The following is a 20,868-nucleotide window of genomic DNA, read 5'->3' as shown; positions in this document are numbered from 1 at the left end:
TGAGAAGTTGCCTTACAGTGGACATTCTCCTCTTAAACTATGAATTTCAATGAAAAGGATAGAACAGGGGATTTCCATTGCTGAGTGGGTGTCTCTGAGAGTTGATGATCTCAGCATAAAGGAATGTGCTTGCTATACTGCACCAGGCCCTCCTGCCACTACCCCCAAGCCAACAGCCATAATTTCCCTTGCTTCCCATCCCTGCAAGAGGATGCCTGGTTGACTGTATCACTGTGGTCATGGATATGGGTTACATTCCAGTGTAAAACAATAGCCCTGATCTTTGGCAAGATGCCTCCCTTACAAAAAGCTTGCTTGGATAAGAAGATCGTGTAGTAAGAGTAAGCCTACAACACTGAAAAGTGGAAATGAAGCGTAGTTCCTCAGTAGAAACTGTGATCTCTACTTTTTTGTGTGTGTTTGGGTCCTCTCTATATCCTAGGGCAGTACTAGGCCACAAAGTCATGGACTTGTCTTGAATTACTAATAAAAACCGCACAGCAATAGGAAAATTAGTTCAAACATAGGTCCAGCTGATAGTAGATTAGTAGTAGTAGTAGTAGTAGTATTCAACCTAACAGATATCTCTGGAGCACCTAATATTAGTATGTTTATTCATTCTTTCATTTAATAAATATTAATTGAGGGGCAGCCCAGGTGGCTCAGCGGTTTAGCGCCACCTTCAGCCCAGGGCCTGATCCTGGAGACCTGGGATCAAGTCCCATGTCAGGCTCCCTGCATGGAGCCTGCTTCTCCCTCTGCCTGTGTCTCTGCCTCTCTCTCTGTCTCTGTCTCTCTGTCTCTGTCTCTCTCTCTCTCGTCTCTCATGAACAAATAAATAAACCCTTTAAATAAATAAATATTAATTGAGTGGACACTGTATGCCAGGATAGGGTTCTAGGAGTTACCTTGGAAAGCAAAAAAAGGATGAAGTCCCTTTCCTCAAGGAGTTTATAGTCTAACTCAAATTGCTTCATGAACCACTGGAGAAATTCAAAGACCCATAACATTCCTAAGTGGCTTATAATGTGGCTAGGGAGATGAGACATAGCAACATGAAAAACAAGCCCTCTTTAGCAGCATAAGATGACCCATGAGAAATGCCAAATGACATATATACGTAATAACCACTGTAGGAGTTTCGAGGAAGGAGAATAGAAAGGGCTTTATGAACTAGATGGGAATAATCAATAAGCAGCACAGAGGAAAGCACACCTTCCCAAGGGGCTGTGATATCAAAGTTTGAGGGAAGGAAGAAAAGTAAGTACTCACAGGAATGTAATGTAATGCATTGTAACCTGTATATTGGGGTTTGTGAAGCTCTGTGTACATGTTTCCCCATGTTTGTTTTAAAAATAATAAAATCTTAATAAGTGTGTCTTATTCAGTAAAATATCCTTGCAGTACTTTGAGAAGTACTTGTATATTTAGAAACAGCTGATTGCTTTTGAGGAGTGAGCACGCTCAAATACCTATGGATTTCACGAGAAGTTGTGAATGCAATTTACTCTGAGGAATTTGTTACATAAACAAATGCATCCCCTCAATTCCATTTGTTAAGGAGAATTGAGCAAACTGTATTTACTTATTTAATTGTTTCCTAACATTTTCACTATGGTGTGCACATGTCCTGGAGGGCATATAAAAATGAGTTAGCAGTGAGGCTGGCAAGGGGTGGATGTGGTTAATTTCGAGATGGAGCCAGGCTGCCAGACCCCTTTATTAATTTCTAGCTATGCTTCTCTCTCTTACTGCTTCGCTGAGGAGCAGTGACTCACTGCAAGGAGCCCAGAAACAATTGGCAAAATTCAGTCATTCCTTTCCCAGCCATTTCATTTTGACGTTTCATTGTGAGATGAAGACTTAAGTCTGTCAGGATCAGAAGAAGCAATCCAAGACTGACTTTTGATACTTGGGCCAAAGTGCTTTGAAAATAAAACATGTTCATTTATGAGCAGAAAATTTCAGAGAGGATGCTCTTTTCCTTCTGTTTACACACTGGATCTCCAGGCCCTCTGTGGAGCACAGAATATGGGAACGGGATTTGCACTCTTGGAGAGGAAGAAGGGGCACTCTGGGCTGGGTATCTTTTGCCACTCTCCTCTCTCTTTTTGTTTTTGTCGGACATTGTCTCTCATCCAATTCAGCCACTGCTCTTGAACAAGTTAGATGTCTCCTGTTCAGAAAGAGGGTTTAATTCCTAGGACCGAATTAAAACTATACAGGGTCACCATATTGCCCATGGGCTACTGTCTCCCCATTCCTTCTCTTCCCTTCCTAATGGCCCGTGCTTTCATCTGGGGATCCATGGGACTCTGATTCCACCCCTAGCTCCATAGCAGTGGAGCACTGTTCCCTTAGCCCATCTGCAAATCCCATCCCTGTCCCCTCCCTCCCTTCTGGTAGTGATTGGTTTCAGTGTAGGCATATGTTTTAAGCAGTGCAATTAACTACCAGGGTTTCTATTGAGACTTCTAGGGCAAAAATAATCATTCCCTGTGGAATGTGAATAAAGAAGCCCTCAGGCCCCCAAACTGATGGTAGCTATTTTGAAACCATAAAAGCAGGCAGTGTTAGGATGAAGTTGGTACCCTAGAGCAGAGCAGTGGAGACAGACTGGCTTCCTGGGAACATCACTGAGTTGCTGAAGTGATCTCTGCCTGAGGCCAGCGCCAGCTCTAAGAGGTTTTTCAGGTACATAAAACAATGCCTTCCCTCCAATACAGAAACCAGCCTGATGTGAGTTTTCTGTCACTTGCCACCAAAAGCATCCTAAGTAATATAATTTCCTCAAAAGTGCAAGTGTTCTTTCAAGGTTTATTGAATTCCATGAGATATTATGTTAACATGCTCTACCCATATTCACCAATTGCTTGCTAAATAGCTTGTGCTTTGCAGAGGGGCTGAGTTTCATTTCCTCTGGGTGTATCACAAAACCAAGGCAAATGTCACATCTTAAATTTTTTTCTGGAAGATCTGTTATTTAAAATATACCATAAGTTTGTTTCTGTTTGGTGAGTACTTAATCTCACTGAAGTCAGTACTATCTCCTTGCCTTTTTGGTTGAATAGGAAGCTTCAAAAATTGTATCCAGCCTTCTAGCTCATAGGTCATCCGTTTGGGAGTTTTACCACCAGGAGGAGTAGCAGTAGGATCACCACTAGCAACTCTGAAAAAGTGACCTGGAGAATGCCCTCCTGCTTTGAGGCAACAGAGAACAATGGCTCAAGTCTGAGGAAGGACAAAGGTTCTCCCATCCTCTCTGTTTTCTTATCTGCTTTCTCACCTCCCTTCTCCTTCTACAGAGTTCCCATTCTCTTCTCTTTTCCATAGGCTTTCTTCTTGACCTTCTCTCCCACTATCCTTTATACCTTTCTTCCTTCCCTACTTCATTCTGGACGCAACCCCCACCCCACCCCGTTATTCAGTGTAAATATCCACCAGTTGATTCTACGGATTATGTCCTTACCGTCATCCCCAGTGAAAAGTCTGGTGCCCTAACCACACTGTTTCATGTGTAGCTGAGCTAGTGTTTATCATTGTCATTTTTGTACTGAAACTAAAAAGTTTGATAAACTGAATCTTTTAACATTTTTTTCCCCTTTCTCCTTGTCAAATTCCTCTAGATCAGTGATTCTTAGAGTATAATCCCCAGATCACCAGTAGTAAACTCACCTGGAAACTTGCAAAAAAAGCAAATTCTTGGGTCCTTCCCCAGACCTACCGAATCAGAAACTTGAGGAGCGGGGCCCAGCAATCTGTGTTTTAACAAAGCTTCCAGGGGATTCTGATGCAGGCTAACGCTTTACAACCACTAGGCTGGAATACTTTGCCTCCTGCCACCAAATTGATTTCATTTTCCTAAAAGAATTCAAAGATGGATGGGGTTGTAAGGAAAGTACTTCCCCTTTAAGTTGGGTAGCCATGCTTCCATGAAGGATGCCTGTGAAAGTATGTCTGTCTGCTGCCTTCTCTGAATTCCAGGGCGAGATCATTCTATTTTCATAAGCCACAGCTGGTAGCAACTAGGAATATACTTCAGAGCCCCTGCTCCTGGCAACCGTGGCAGTTTTCCAGCCCATGCTGGCATCGCCCGCAATGACTTCTAGTAGGAAAAAAAAAAAAAAGCAAGAGATTTTCTTTTCAAAAGCAAGAGAGGGAGGCAATCTCAAAATCAAGATATTCAATTAAAATCATTCATTTCCCATCATCTTATCATTCCTTTAGTACCTACCCCCTGTTTCTTTTTGATGTAGTGCTGTTGTAGACACCTGGTCTTTTAGAGTGACCCTCTCTCTACTCCTCCCTCTCGTTGGCCTTCCATGACTGTTCCCACCTCCTAAACCAGGCCGTCATGCCCCACCATAGGTGACATAATAGTTTCCTAATCCTTCTCCCAGGCTCTGTTATCTCTAATCCCTCTTACTCACTACACACAGATTAATTGTCCTCAACTATAATCATCTTAGACTGTCACTCTCATTAAGACTCTAGTGCCACTGCCCACAGGCCAAGCTCATCAGCCTAGAATGCCAGGCTCTCCATGATCTGACGCTGATTGTACCTTCCTGAAGGTGGGAAAGTGCCCACTCCAGAGGGTCTACTAGCTGTGCCTTAACTACACTGTCCATTTCCTTGCTTGCTCATGCTACCTGCTGGGTGTGGAATGCCCCCAGTCAACATAGTGAACTAAGTAGACTTAGTTAAAGCCCGTCCTTCCATCAAGGTCTAGCTTGAGTTTGATCTCCACAAAAGTGATCATCGATTGCTCCAGATCACAGTTCTCTCTCCAGATTCCAAATTTCCATAACCTTTTTGTTTCTACCTTTATCTCATATTTTCTCCCTTTCTGTCTCTCCATGTGCCTTACTAGTGTGAGGTCTGTGAGGTGGGGTCTGTTATGTCAGTCTGTGCTCTTGAGGCCTGTGTAGTGCTCCTTGAACGTTTATCTACAAATGAGGAAAATACACAAGTACTAAGTATTTGAGGAATTTTCAACATGTTTATATTTTAATGAGCTTTATTTGTAGATGTGTAATATTGTCCTTGTAAGTGTAAAAAATAAATCTGTTATAAATAATATGCCTCATTATTTTCACTGTTTTGACATAGGAGCATTAAGAAAACATTCCTAACATGAACATAGCTCAGCTAGCTTCTGTAAAAATACAAATTTATGAAGCCCATTTTCTTTGACATAAAAACCTTTTAATGTCAGAGGTACGTATATGTTAGTCTCTGATATTTTAGGCATCAAACAAAATTCAATAACATAGTACAGACTTGAAAACACTTTTTTGTGACTGTAGAAAAAAATGACTATTTCCTGAATAATTGAGGTAATTATGCTACAATATTCAAATATTTGGATTTGGAGAAAATATCATTTTAGTACATATTATTTATTATCTGTATAATTAATTCATCTTACCTTTCCTTTAACTAGGATCTCAATCAAAATGTTTAGAACTAATATGAAATATGTTAACTTTATGCTCTTTTAATAACTAATACTAACTTAATAACTAAACTAACTTGAAGATAAAGAAGATAAAAGAAGAAAAATATTAAAGCCTCTCTAATGCACAATCTGAATTGGTCAGGGGCCTCCATTATAATTTTACCTTCCAGGAAGTACAGTTTTATAACTTGAAAGAACATGACAGGGACTCAAGTTTTTTGTTTTTTGTTTTTTTAAAGATTTTATTTATTTATTCATGAGAGACATAGAGAGAGAGGCAGAGACACAGGCAGAGGGAGAAGCAGGCTCCATGCAGGGAGCCCCACGTGGGACTCTATCCAGGGTCTCCAGGATCAGGCCCTGGGCTGAAGGTGGTGCTAAACCGCTGAGCCACTGGGGCTGCCCGGGACTCAAGTTAGTTAAGACAATGCCTTACAGATTGTAAGGGAAGCTTACAAATGGAAAGCTCTTTTAATAAAATGATAAATATTTTTCTAATTATTTCTGATAAAAATGTATATAGTATTTCTAACATGTTTACTCTTAAATAGCTTATGAACATTGGTCTTGTTTACATTCCTTCTGTGTGATAGAGGATCCATATATTGAGGGCCTTCTATGTGTAATACTTAAAGAAATGGTATTTTGGGGACGCCTGGGTGTCTCAATGGTTGGGTGTCTGCCTTTGGCTCAGGTCATTGTCCCAGGGTACTGGGATCAAGTCTCGCATCAGGCTCCCTGCAGGGAGCCTGCTGCTCCCTCTGTGTTTCTGTCTCTCTGGGTCTTTCATGAATAAATAAATAAAATCTTAAAAAAAAAAAAAAAGAAACAGTGTTTTCACACATAGGTAGAATTTTTCAATAAGCACATGATTCACTAGGTCTGCAGCACTTTCAGGATCCAGACCCCACACTGTCATTCAAACCTTCCACAAACCAGGCCATCCTGTTCTGCCAGCTTCATCTCTCATCACTTCACCTTCTGGAGGGCAGCGTGTGAAGCCCTCACAGGCTCCTAGATGTTCCAGGGCCCCTTGGGCGACTGTGCCTTGCTATTAGGTTGTCCCTCCATTCTGAGTGCCTTCTTCACTGGAGTGGCTGCCACCCTGCCCACCAAAGTGTTTATTGTCCTCAGGCTGCTGCAGTGCCTCTACTCTAAGGACTGGACAGGACAGGTGCCAATGGTCCTCTATGCCAGAGGGCCCAGCTCAGAGGAGTGCGCTGGTCTATAGCAAACTAATGTCAGAGAACGGCTAAAGCCAGAGAGTTACAAGAAAATAGGATTTGTTTGGATAAAGTGGAACCTAAAAACTGTTTTGTAATTCACAAATGCAGAATTAGCCAGTATTTTTCCAGTACTGCCAGGTAAGCATTGAATATTGGGAAGTCACTGTTTATTCTACCAACACAAAACATCAGCTGTTATCAGAAAAAGTGATCTCATCTAATTTACTTCCAGGAATGGAGAGAAGTACTGAAAAGAATTGGTCATTTTAGTAAGTGGGAACTTTGATGTCTAATTTCACATATTGGTGCTCATTGCCACATTTTCCATTTGATAGGGGCTCGTGCCTATATATAAAGTATATATTACATATAGTTTGTGGGGCTTTAAAGATACCAATCTCTTTTTGTTTTTCTACCCCTTTTTGCTGGTCCTTCCGAGTTTCCTCTGCTTATCTTTCTTTCTCATTTTCCTGATCTCCAAATTTTGGAGTGTCCCAGAACTGTCTTGTAAGATTTCTAGTTTGGGTTGGGTTTTTTGTTGTTGTTTGTTTGTTTCTATTTAACTTATTCCCTAAGTGAGCTCTCCTGTGCCATGATTCTAAATAATCCTCTGAATAATGATGACTGTCTTATATTTCATATGTCTCCAGTCCTGACTGAATCCCTCCTAAACATCAGGCCTATTTACTCAGCCTCCCCTTGGTGTCTGCACTGGATGTCTCCAGGGTACTGGTGAACAGCCAGCTATCCTAATAGGTCTAAAACTGAGCTCCAGAAGACAACTCTTCAACCCGTTCCTCCTTCAGTCCTCCTGGGGTAAATAGCAACAGTATCCTTGCATTTCCTCAAATCAAAAACTCATCCTCAGGTCAAAAGTCATTCTTGACTCTTGTCTTCCAATCTCTAATGCAAATCATCAGCCCATTGTACAGAGTATATCTGGTATCTCACTCTAGCTCGTGACTATTTCTACCATTCTGGTACAAGTCCCCACATTCTATTGTCTGGAAAATTGTAGTGGCTTCCTAATCATTCTTCTGCTTCTATCTACCTCACCTTATGTTTTATTCTCAATGTACCAGTCAGAATAATTCTTTTCTTTTGAAAAAGTCACACTTGCTCAAAACTATCCAATGGCTTCCCATCTTCCAGAATAAAATGTAGTCTTAAGCATGCCCCATGGGCTCTCTCCTTGCCCCGGGGTATTTCTCTAACATCCCTCCCCCCTTTCTTGCTCCTCTCTGGCAATACTAGCCTCCTCATTGTCCCTCATTCTCCTCCTTCTGGATTTGTGCTCCTTCTACTCCCTCCACATGAAATTCTGTACCCAGATATTCATATGATGCCTTCTCCTCCTCCATTCCAGCATCTACTGAAATGTCATTTCCTTAGAGAGATGGTCCTCACCTAAAATATTGTAGCCCATGCCGTCACTCCCTTTCCCCTTATCTTATTTATTAGTTTCATACTTATTCACATACTTGACATATACATTACTTATTTATTTATTTGCTGCCTACTTACTCTCTCTCTGCTAGAATTTAAGCATTTTGATGAAAGCCTGAGTGGTATTTTTGGTTACTCTTGTAACTTCAGCACTTAAAAGAGCATAATGCACATAAAGACAGTAAACACCAAATGGATAAATTAATGGAGATCTCATTTGATTATAAGAACTCTTAATATGTAACCTAAGTGACAATTCACTGTTCCCATAAATGTTACTCTCTTCTGAGAGAAGAGGAAGAGCATGTCACTTAGATCCACACCCTAGTTGTCCTTTCCAAATTTGACCCTTAGTATTCTGTGATGTTTGCCATGGTCCCAGCTCCTTATGGAAGATAAAGCGCTGTTTCTTTCATGCTACCTCCAGCAGAAAGAGGAAAATGAGGCTCTTCACACTTCCTGATATTTTATTATCTCTTTATGCTTCACAGCACTGTCACACAGGACCACTTAAGTGCATCACTCATGACTGAATTTTTTCATAATTATACAGGACTGGGCCCCTGGGTGGCTCAGTCAGTTAAGTATCTGCCTTCAGCTTAGGTCATGATCTCAGGGTCCTGGAATCAAGTCCTGTATCAGGCTCCTTACTCAGCGGGGAGTCTGCTTCTCCCTCTGCTCTTGCTTGTGCTCTTTCTCTCTCTCTCTCTCAAATAAATAAAATCTTAAAAAAAAATAATTATACAGGTTTGACTCTGGACCATTGCAACAAAGCAATTATCACAATAAAGTGAGTCAAATGAAATTTTTGGTTTCCCAGTACACATAAAAGTTATGTTAATGCTACAGTGTGGTCCATTGAGTATACAATGGCATAATGTCTAAAAAATGCACACACCTGACTTTAAAAATATTTTATTGCTTAAAAAAATGCTAACTATAAGCTAAGCTGAACTTTGAGTAAGTAGTAACCACTGATCACAGATCACCATTAACGACTATAATAATAATGAAAATGTTTGAAATATTGTGAAAATTACCAAAATGTGACTGAGAGCTACAAAATGAGCAAATGCTGCTGGAAAAATGGCACTGATAGACTTGCTCAATGCAGGGTTACCACAAAACTTCAATCTGTAAAAGAGGCAGTATCAGTGAAATACAATAAAATGAGAAATGCCTGTGATATAGTCAGGGGAATATAAAAATTATACACAAGGCATTTGGGTGGTTCAATCAGTTTAGTGTCCAACTTGTGATTTTGACTTAGGTCATGATCTCATGGTTCGTGAAATTGAGCTCCCAGTTGGGCTCTGTGCTTAGTGGGGAGTCTCCTTGAGATTCTCTCCCTCTGTGTCCCCCTCACTCATGCTCTCTCCCTCTTGTGCTCTCAAATAAAGAAATAAATCTTTTTAAAAATTGTACATAAAATATTTCTTTTACTGGGTGCCTGAATGGCTCAGTCTGTTAAGTGTCTGACTCTTGATTTCCCCTGTTCCTACTCTTGACTCCTGTACACAGGGCTGGGTTTGTCCATTTATAGAATGACTCAGATGGTGCTCTCAGGATTGTGGGATGGGGCCCCAAGTTGGGCTCCATGGTCACCACAGAGTCTGCTGAAGATTTTCCCTCTCACTCTACCCCTCCCACCTGTGCTCTCTCTCGCTCTCTCTCTCTCTCTCCTTCTCTCTCTCAAATAAATGGATAAAATATTTTTAAAAATATATTTCTTTTATCATAGTCCAGGAGAAAAGCACTTCATAGGAAGTCCCCTGTTCCTTTCACTCCTGTACACAGGTCTGTGCTTGTCTGTTGCAAAATAGCCACAGAACAGTCACCCTCCTTTTCATTTCTTCCTTTCCCCAAAGACTTGATTTCACTCCAAGATCCATCACGTTCCTCCACTAATGCATTTCTTAAAGTCTGAGTGTAGAATAACTTTGGTGGCTTTCTTTTTTTTTTTTTTTTTTTTTTAGAATTTTATTTATTTATTCATGAGAGACACAGAGAAGAAGAGGCAGAGACACAGGCAGAGGGAGAAGCAGGCTCCATGCAGGGAGCCCAATGTGGGACTTGATCCTGGGTCTCCAGGATCATGCCCTGGGCCAAAGGTGGCGCTAGACTGCTGAGCCACCCAGGCTGCCCCCCCCCCCTTTTTTTTTACATTGGTGGCTTTCAACATGACTATCCACTATTGTCCTTGGGACTTGAGTTTCTCAAAATAGTCCTTCATGGGCATGGCATACCATCTCTCCCTAAGATATGTTCAAATATTTATTCTTCAAATTCTCTACTAAATAATGGACTGCCATTTCAACATCTTTCTCTCTTTCACATAGCTCCCAAAGGCAATCATCATTTTTTCCTACAAGACAGTATGCTCTAAATCTATGAAGAGGAAATTAAATATTTACCCAAAAATGATCAAAGATGGTATCTCATGATAGAGTTAGTGTATTATTATAAACAACAACTTTTTTTCTTTCAAATCTTCAAAGATATTGTTCCCTTGTCTTCTGGCTTTTATGATTTCTGATGAGAAGTCTGTGATCATTTAAATTCATTCATTCATTCATTCATTCTTTCCTATATTGTGTCTTTTTTTTCCTCCCCTCTGGCTGCTGCTTTTAAGTTTTTTTCTTTGTCATTCTTTTTTTTTTTAACAATATGATTATGATTTCCCTTGGAGTAGTTTTCTTTATGTTTCTTTTGCTTTGGGTTCATTGTGCTTCTTAGCTCTGTAAATTCATAGTTTTAACAAATTTGAAAATGTTTCTGCTGTTATTTCTTCAAATACTTTTTTCTGCCCACCTATCTGCATCTCCAAGTTACATGTGTGTTAGACTCCTTGATATTATTTTATAGGTTACTTATACTCTGCTTATTTACTTTTTCAGTCTTTTTACTCTATGCACTTCATTTTGGATATTTTCCATTGTGCTATTAAGTTCCACAGTCTTTTCTTTTGCAGTGTTTTATCTTCTTTTAATCCCATCTAATGTGTTTTCATTTAAGATACTGTATTTTTCATTGCTAGAAGTTTGGTTTGATTTTTTTAATCTTCCATTTCTCTGTTCATTGTGCTTCTACCTTTTTCAACATGTCGATTATATCTAACTAGCTGTCTACAGTATTTGCCATTTCAGGGTCTATTTCCTTTGAATGTTTTTTCTCTTATTTATGTGTCATATTTACCCATTTCTTCTAGGCATGGTCATTTTTGAAAGAATTCAAGGCATATATTTTAACTGTCATGGATACTAAATTTTATGGTATTTCTTTAGGTTTAGGCTTTACTGTGGCATGCAGTTAGTTGCTCAGAAAAACAAGTTTTCAAGACTTGTTAAGCTCTGTTAAGGTAAAGCAGGAGTGACATATAATTTAAGATAAGATAATACCACTTTTAAGGCAATAGCCTTTTAAAGACTCTATTCAATTGTCTATGTGTTACAAGATCCTTCCACTCTTGCATGTGGGAACATAGGCTTCCATATCTTGTGGGAGCCCTGAGCATTATTCAGCTTATTGCTTCTTAACTTTCTTTTTCATCTTTCATCTCCACCTAAGTAGTTTCCTTTTACATATGCTGAGATCAGACAAATACCCAAGGAGATCCCCATGTGGTTTTCTGAAGCACTCTTGCTCTCTCTGTGAAACTCCCTCCTCTCTTTTATTCTTTCCTGCAAATTCTAGTCTCTTTAGCTTGCCTGAACTTTGATCTCTGTCTTTTTAATTCAGTGAGGTTATCGGGTCTTTATGGGCTTGCACTGTGATCTGGAACTGCCATGGACAATGAGCTGGAGATTTCAGAGCTCATCTCATTTATTTCTTTTCTCTTGGAAATTTCCATCCTACCCTGTAAATCTTATTCAGTTTTTGAGTTATTTAGGGCAGGCTGTAGCCAGAAGTGAAGTTCTATTTTGTTAGAAGTCTGACAAAAATTTAGTTGTGAGAAATTCTAAACCTGCACACAAATTAGCAAAATTTCTTTTTCTTGGAATTGCTCTTTGATTCGAATCAGTAAATATTGTGTGTATTCTACTTCATAGACATTGGTAGTCTCTTAGAATAAATTGTTTTTTACACTTATAAGTAAGTAGAGTTAAATTTGCATCATAAATATTTCTGAAGAAGTGATATGCTATCCAAGTGGGTTTTAACAATACCTGGAGTACTCCAGATTTCATTTGAAGTAAAATATAAACAAGATGTTTCAAGATACTTGTAGGAAACAAATGTAATTATCTGAGATGAATATAAAATCATTCATATTCAGTCACTCAATAAATATTGAGACTTCAAAGATGAATGGAACAATGGTTCCTACTGTTTGTGAATACTGTAGTTTATAAGGGGAGACAGAGAGGCAAACAATTAACTGTAATATGGTAGGATATAGTCAGCTTGTCTGGTAGGGACATTGGTAAAATAATGTGCAAAGTGCCACAGAAACATAGAGCAAGAAACCTGGAAAGGGCAGGAAATTGAATCTGTTTTATGGAAGGCATCTCTTTCAATCATGTATTCATTAATTCATGCATTCATTGAGGTAACATGATTAGGCACCAATAGTGTGCTCTGCACTGATAGGTCCCAACAACAACTCCTCCTTTAGGAGAGAAATGGTTAATAAGCAATTGGAATTCAGTGTGATAGAGGTTATGGCTGAGATGTGCACAGGGGACCATAGAAGTGGAGAGGAGGGGAACCTCAGTATGGAAGCAAGTGATCAGAGAATATTTCCAAAGGAGACTGAACCTCAGGCAGAGAAAGAGCTTGCAACAGAGAGCATCCCCATTCAGGAAATGTTAGGTATACAGGGTGGATAGAGCCAGGGTTTCAAAGAGGAGTCAGTGGGGAGGAAGCAGGGGAGATAGATAGGGGAGATAGCTTCAAAGGTTGTCTGTGTTCTGTGCCATTTGGAAGAAAATCGGGAGCAGTGACAGACTGTGTGTGTGTGTGTGTGTGTGTGTGTGTGTGTAAAATGACAAATAGTGATAGATTTATGTTTTAAAAAGTTCACTCTAGTGGTAGAGTGAAGGATAAAATGGGGTGAAGTGAAACAGGAAACAGAAAGATTAATCTTTCTGTTGAGCTAATTTAGCAATCCAGGACACCAATCGTGAAAAACCACAGTGAGGCAGTAGTGGAGGGTCTAGAGATAAGACAAGGAGAGGGTTGGGGAAGTATTTAGATGACAAAACAAAAGAAGGACTCTGCCTAATTGGATAAAGAAAGTGAAGAAGAGGATTGAGTCTATGATGCCTTCCAATTTTCTGACCTGTTGGACTAATTGTATATATTAAGAGCTATGACACCTAAAAGGCATTGTCTACCCTGAGGAGAGCTCAAAACGACCCACTGAGATGCAAAAAAAAAAAAAAAGCAGAATTCCATTTATATTCTTTTCAATATTTTTAGTTTCTATTTGTATGTGTCTTACAAAGTAAGTAGTAAACTAATACAGTAGTATGTGTATATACTTTATAGGTAACTGAATATCAATATATTGTAGGGTGTGCTCAAATATTTCATTATAAGGGTATATGATCAAAAAGTTTGGAGACATCTGAGTGAAGGATCAATCACAAAAAGAATAATAAATTTGGTAGTTAGGGGAGTTTGAGAGCCTACAGAACATTAAGGCAGTAATTTCTAATGGGAGGTAAGGGTCTAGATCAGACAAGGGTATCCAATAGAACTTTCTGTGATCATGCAAAATGTTCTAAAGATGTACTGTCCAGTATGGAGACCAGTAGCCACATATGGCTGTTGAGCAGTTGAAATATGGCCAGTGCAACTGAGCAACTGAAATTTTTCATTTTGTTTAATTTTAATGTATTTAAGTTTAAATAGCCACATGTAGCTAATGGCTACCATGATGAGCAGCACTGGTCTAAAACTTTGAAGAGAAGCCTGGGCTCTCATTTACTGAGTGCTTCCCCTGGCTAAGCATTTTACATACGTTTTTAAGCAATTTAATCATTCCAGCACCCTCTGGAGTAGACAGCATTATAAAAGAAAAGAGTAAGTTCTTCCTTACTCTATCCTTTTAATGGTAAAAGAACAGATTGTGAAGAAGAGCATACTTGCTCTGAAATGTGTACTTGCTTAGATATTCTCTATTGGTAGATATTTATGCAGCTTTTACAACCAAGTGACAATTTTGCGTTTTTCTTTCAGGTGGTTTGCTCTGTTAGAGATTCAAATATGTATTATTTTAATACTTTATAAATATGACTGTAGTCTTCTGGATCCATTACCAAAACAGGTAAGTGTTTTCAGAATTTCAAATATCATGGTTTTCAAATTTGGTATAAATTCTACATTAAAAATGTATCAAATTTGGTATAAATTCTACATTAAAAATGGTTTTATATATTTTATACATTTATACATTAAAAATGTATCAAATTTGGTATAAATTCTACATTAAAAATGGTTTTATACATTTTATACATTTATACATTAAAAATGTATCAAATTTGGTATAAATTCTACATTAAAAATGGTTTTAATTACTAGAGATAAACTGCTAATTTCCTCACTTAAGTTTGATCTTAACAGGTGTGTTACATGCCACCAGACTCAGAAGATACCCCTTAATTCCCTTACTTCTGGGTCTGAAATGTATGACGTGTAACCACAAAACCAGCACCAAATAGCAGTGTTCCCACCACTTACAGTGTTAAGGAGGACCTCCATGAATTTGCCAATTTTGACCATGTTCCCTGTGCTAAATAGATATGGCCTTGATGTTAGGCTTGTTTCCCTAGAGAGGCATGTCTGTGGGTTAAAAACAGAACCATCAGTTGTGAAGGCAAGTCATAGCCCTTGATCCATTTGGGAAGCAATGACATTGAAGAAAACAGGCAGTGAGCAACAGTAAAGACAGCAAACAAAAATGAAAAGGCTATGACCTTATTCCTACCTCTGACCATTGAATATCCTAATCGTTTTTTTTTAAGATTTATTTATTTATTTATTCATGATAGATGTAGAGAGAGAGAGAGATGCAGAGACACAGGAGGACGGAGAAGCAGGCTCCACACCAGGAGCCAGGGACTCGATCCCAGGACTCTAGGATTGCACCCTGGGCCAAAGGCAGGAGCCAAACTGCTGAGCCACCCAGGGATCCCCCCTAATCATTTAACTCCTCTGTGTTTCTATAGGTCTGTCCTCCTAGACCAGTGGCTTTCAAACTGGTACAAACATCAGACTGACCTGGAGGGTGGAGGGCTTTTTAAAACACAGAATACTGGGCCCCACTCTTAGAGTTCCTGATCTAGGACATCTAGGGAGGGGCTCAGTAATTTGCATTTTAACCAGTTCCCAGTACTGCTGATGCTACTGGTCCAGATGACACACTTTAAGGACCACTGTCCTGGGAATAAAAGGGGAAGTCCAATTTAATTTCAAATGTCTGGAAGTCATTTTGAAGACTCTGGGTAAAATATGCTGTTTCAACTGAGGGTGAAGCTCAGAAATTAAGCATTGCAATTTCAAGGCTATTCACATAGCATGTTGTGCTTTGATTTACTCTTGATATAATAAGGCTAATGTATGGAGGGATAAATAAAACTCTTGGGTGACATTTCAATAGAAATTATGTAAGTGCCTAAGTGACACAGACAATATTATATTACTCATAAATATGCACATTTCAGCACTTTCCCCTGATTTCTTTTGCACTTCTATTTTGAGTAAACTAACTACCAGTGATGAAGAGCCCTCAAAATCCTACCATGAAAGGAAAATCAAAAAACCTTTCACAAAGATTCTCAACAAGTGTAGTTTTATTATCAAAAGGAACATCAGAGTTGGAATATTCTCACAAAATACCAGTTCCTGGCTCACCAAGTTAGATGTCACAATTTTGCCTAGGACTGATTCCCCATCCAAATATTTGCCCATCACTGAGAGGACTCAGGAATGTCTTATCAGATTAGAAGGATGGTATTTGTTGAAAGCATGTAACACCTAACCCAAAGGATCAGTAATCTTGACCTTCCTCAGGCAAGATTTTGCCCAGTATTTTCTTCTAGCTAAGAATTCTATTAGTTATATTTATTATACTATCTACACACATCCTACCTATTTCTGTTTTGACACTACTAAGAACATTTTTAAAGAAATACTATATCCAATAAAAGGGAAAAAAAAAGAAATTTTATCTCAGTCTGTAAAAAGTATGTCTGAGTAAAGTCTCATGGTCTTAAAGGGAATTTTATTTCATAATTCTTATTCTAAACAGATGAATTAAAATTATGTAATTATTAAATTTGTTAATAACTTGTAAAATGAGGTGATCAAAAAATGCAGGAAATGGCCTTCGAATTACTAGGCTCTTATAAGAGATGGGAGGGTATAGGTAGTCAGATCCTGTTCTGAACACTCTTTTGTCAAGCATGGGGGCATCTCTGGGCTTAGAAATCAGCTTCCCCAAAGAAATATACTTGTCATAGTAGCAAAAATCAAATGCTAGAATCCCCAATTTTAATTTTGCAGAAGCCCCTTGTTTTATTTGATCTCACAGGTGCTTAGGAAATTAATTTTAACTCTTGTTAAGAACCAAATAATAAGCAAATACTATAAAGCTTTACAAGATACATGACCAGGCAGCAATGTTCAGATGCTGGCAATGAGGGCTATTCATTTTGAGCATTTATGGACCAACTTCAATTCTTTTGCAAAAGCAAGTACATATTTGCTAATACAGTGGAGTTTTGCTTATTTGGCTGGTTGGTTTTGTTCTGTCTTGGCTTTTGGGGGCTCATGAATCCTTAGATAATCTCATGAAACCTATGAATCCCTTTCTAGAAAAGAACACAACTTTTCATGCCCACAAATCTGTGGTTGCAATTTGAAGGAATCCATGGCAACTCTGCAACTCATTCTATCACCTCCCCTGGGAATCTCCTTGTTAAGAAGCCCATTTTGTGCCTTATTGCACTCAAACTTGACAATAGACTGATGATTTAAATTGGACTGATGCCTTTTTCCTTACTCTTGATCTTCCCCCAACCCTCAAGGCTGATAGAACAGCTTGCATATGTTCTGTTCCTCGAATGGAAGGCTAAAATTGATGCTTGACATTATCAGACACATCAAACACTTCCAGTCTTTTAAACCTAGACTGTACTTTTAGAGGTAATTACACTTGAGTAAACCTTTGGTCTAAAACTGTTGGCTTATGTCTCTTAACATCTATATTTCTTCTGCATTTCCGCTTTTAGAGTTTTCTTCATTTGGTGGGTGTCCAACAGCCAGAAGGACAATGCCGAATTGAATTTAAACAAAGAAAATGACATCTGTTGGGCCTAAAGAGGGCCAGAGCCTTCTGGAAGACTGATTGTCCCTGTCCACCAGCCTGGCAGCATCTAGACCTGAGCTGTACTAAAACATGCTGTTTAACTTTGTTTTAAGATTTAGTTCAAGAGAATGTCTAAATGGTAGATGTGTTTGGTACTTTAAGAGTAGACCAAGAATCTGACATCACTCTCACTGATAGGAGACGTGAATATATGGTTTATAGAAAATGTTTAAATGATTTTAAAAAGATGCATTTCTTAAGGAGTTGTAATTTGGCTTCATGCATAAGTGTATTAAAACTTTAAATAGAAATAATGCCACTTGAATGAAAATCATGGTAAACTGTGAAGGCAACACACTTAAATTTCTATTTTGGAAAAGCCTTAAAATCTTAGACTCTAAGAAAATATTAGTAATTTTTGGATATTTTAAAAATTTCTTAATGTGATTTTCAATTGGTAACTGGAATTCTTAAGCTTTCTTAAATAACTTGTTATAGTAAACATGACTAGTGCTGAAACAATGAATAAAATGATAGCTTTCTAAGACCTGCGCAGATAGAGAGCATGTCTTACACTCATTCTGTGCTGAACTACACCTAGGACACCTTCTGTATCAGGTTTATTCAGGAAAGGTATGCTGATTGATATGTTGATTTGTATTTTAATGAAGGTGAAAGCACTCTTTTGATTCAAGGTGTTAATAATTATAGGGTAAGAGGTAATATTTTTGCGTGTAGAAACACAAAGTTACGTCAAGGCAAACAACAGCATTTAAGTATATTACTTAGGACTTCTGTCTGAATATTTACTTTGAAATCCTAAAAAGAAATCCTGTCATGCCCCGGGGGAAAACATACGACATTAGTAACAGAGTAATCAGTGATGTCATGATTTGTCCTCTAATATTCAGTAGAATGCTGCTTGCCTCCTTTATTTCACAATAAATAAGCTTTGTGTGCATGTTGTCCTCTGGATTATTTGCTCCCCTGTGCTAGAATTATCCTGTGGAGATGATAATGATTGCTTAGTCATCTATTTCCTACCAATGAGCAGATGACTCCCTAGGAGAAAATTAAGTACTCTGGAGTACATTAACTCTTTCAGACTAATACAACAATTCTGAAGCTTAGCTACCAGCTTGCAGCTTAGCTTAGCAGGTTTGAGGTCTAGAAACTGGAGAGGATGAAGAAAGCAGTTAGAGGTCCACGGCAGATCTGTGCCTTGCAGACCATAACCTAGCAGGGTCTGCTAAATATGGCGGGTATTTTCTTAGGGCAGATATGTCTTCCTGAACAGCTGAGGCCCACAATGAAACACTGTACTGGCCTATAATATGCCCTTCAGCTGAATTTGCAGCTACACAAGGCTAGTGTTTATCTCCATATTCTTGCTTGGTAAAGATAAATGTTAGCTGACAAGTTTATGCACTTTAAAAAAAATGCAGACAAAGCAGATCCACTGGCCTTTGATAAAATTGGTAAAAATAAAATAATGAGGGATCCCTGGGTGGCGCAGCGGTTTGGCGCCTGCCTTTGGCCCAGGGCGCAATCCTGGAGACCCGGGATCGAGTCCCATGTCGGGCTCCCGGTGCATGGAGCCTGCTTCTCCCTCTGCCTGTGTCTCTGCCTCTCTCTCTATCTCTCTGTGACTATCATAAATAAATAAAAATTTAAAAAAATTTAAAAAAAAATAAACTAAAATAAAATAATGGTAAAAGAAATATACTTGGAGATACCATATCTCTTTATTTCCCTAGCCTGGCATTTTATATACCTAAATCACTGCTCTGTTCAGGGTAATGAGTTCAAAGTGGCTGGCTCCCCCCTTTAGCAATGGCATATTAAGAACTCAGTATTGCCCTCTTCTGCTAGGTCAGGCATTCAGCTGTGTCAGTGGCTGTGGCAACTTTAGTGATAGCTTCCATCTTGTCAACCATTATCGAAATTTGTTCCTTTCAGTCCTCGATCAACCAACCAAACCTTTTGCCATTGCCCAAGTATCTATGTATATTCTTACCTCAGACTATTTCTCTCTCCACACAAAGTACATGGCCAAATATACTGCTCAAAACTCTGCCCAGTAGGAGAACTTCCTCTTACCACTGAAGTTCTTGAACTTGGCTGTTCTCTTGAACAGTTCTCTTGAACACAGCAGAGTAGAGTAGAATTCAGTTTGTTCCATTGTATTAAGCCAACCAATATGTCATCCAGGCCCAAGATTTTTTTCTCTTCTCTGTCAACTGGTCCTACCCAATGGGCCAAAGGTGTGAATTGAGAAAGATGCATCAGCCTAACAGTGGTGATGACCTGTTTATGTAACTGACTTTTGGAACTTGCTCAAACCTGATCCCAAACGTACCATATTCCTTGTATAATGGATTGCTTCTGAGCCCAACTGATAATATACTTGGTAAATATAGCAATGCCCAACTCATGATGAGCAGCTCTGGTCAAATATGCATGTGGCATGTTCAGGCATTGGAGGCTGAGCAGTACGTCAGGAGCTGGTTTTCAAATGATAAATAGTTTTGAGCTGTTTTTGGCCCATCACCACTGGTAGTGGTAGTGCTTGAAGTGGAATGAAAGCTTGAAGATGCTATTGGTAAGCTGACAGTGAAAGTGGGGAAGTAACCTTGTTTGCAGGTGATGAACTTGAAGTCATGTCCTTAAAGGGTGGACTTGCATGGAGGCACAAGATGGCAAAGTCCTTATCCTTTGGATAGACTTCCAGAAAGTACTTTGTTGTCAAGTGCTTGTCAAGATCTGGGTAGATCTGATTTTCTCTTCTGGCAGAGATAGGAACTGGCTAAATACCAAGTAGTCTTAGTTTAAGCTTTGTCTTCAGGTAACATGGAATTTTGGGAAAAATTATATTAAAATGACCTAAAGTAGGGGTATAGTGATTTCTTTACAATGCATATAAACTCTCCTTTGATTTTTATTGTTGTTACTGAAAAAAAAAAAACATGTATAGGACATATAACTCGAAATATCAGCCTAACATCTGATTTTACTGCCTAAGAAGCTAAAATCCAAGCTGGAGAATGTTGCAAGCCTATGTAGGATGTTCGGTGTCTGGTGAAGACAACCCTGTGGGCAAGACATTTTAAGTGAGTGATTCTCAGAAGACAAAAATGAAACAAATAAGTAAATTTCCAACTTCTTTGGGCAGCAAAACTTTTTATTCCTCAACACATTGATTGTAAATCTCTCAGTAAAAACAGATAAAAGCTGATAAATCCAAATCAGTGTTAGTTGACTATACTTCATTGTTTGTCGAGCCATTATGTGCACACCTTTGCAGAGCCCCGGGGACCGAGACAGTACACGTTGGAAAATGCTGGACTAGATGAGCTGTGTGTGGCAGAGACATTTAATGCCTGCTGTATGTCAGGCTCTTCTCCAAGTTTCTCAGAGCCTGG

The 20,868-nt window shown here is 38.9% G+C and overlaps 1 protein-coding gene across 2 annotated transcripts in view; it reads left to right on the top strand.

The window, feature by feature from the left end:
* The window catches only part of CYP39A1 (cytochrome P450 family 39 subfamily A member 1), an 89,154-nt gene extending 70,747 nt beyond the window's left edge, over positions 1 to 18,407 (top strand). For both annotated transcript variants that reach the window (XM_072733364.1, XM_072733372.1), the window contains 2 exons: positions 14,317 to 14,404; positions 17,370 to 18,407. In XM_072733364.1, the coding sequence (XP_072589465.1) occupies positions 14,317 to 14,404; positions 17,370 to 17,441 (160 nt within the window). In that variant the 3' untranslated portion in view covers positions 17,442 to 18,407. The remainder of the gene's footprint in view (positions 1 to 14,316; positions 14,405 to 17,369) is intronic.
* Positions 18,408 to 20,868: the final 2,461 nt, after the last annotated feature.

Source organism: Vulpes vulpes, chromosome 1 (assembly GCF_048418805.1).
Source record: "Vulpes vulpes isolate BD-2025 chromosome 1, VulVul3, whole genome shotgun sequence".
Taxonomy (NCBI): domain Eukaryota; kingdom Metazoa; phylum Chordata; class Mammalia; order Carnivora; family Canidae; genus Vulpes; species Vulpes vulpes.
Note: the sequence above shows the minus strand (reverse complement) of the source record. Positions and strands in the feature narration are given on the sequence as shown.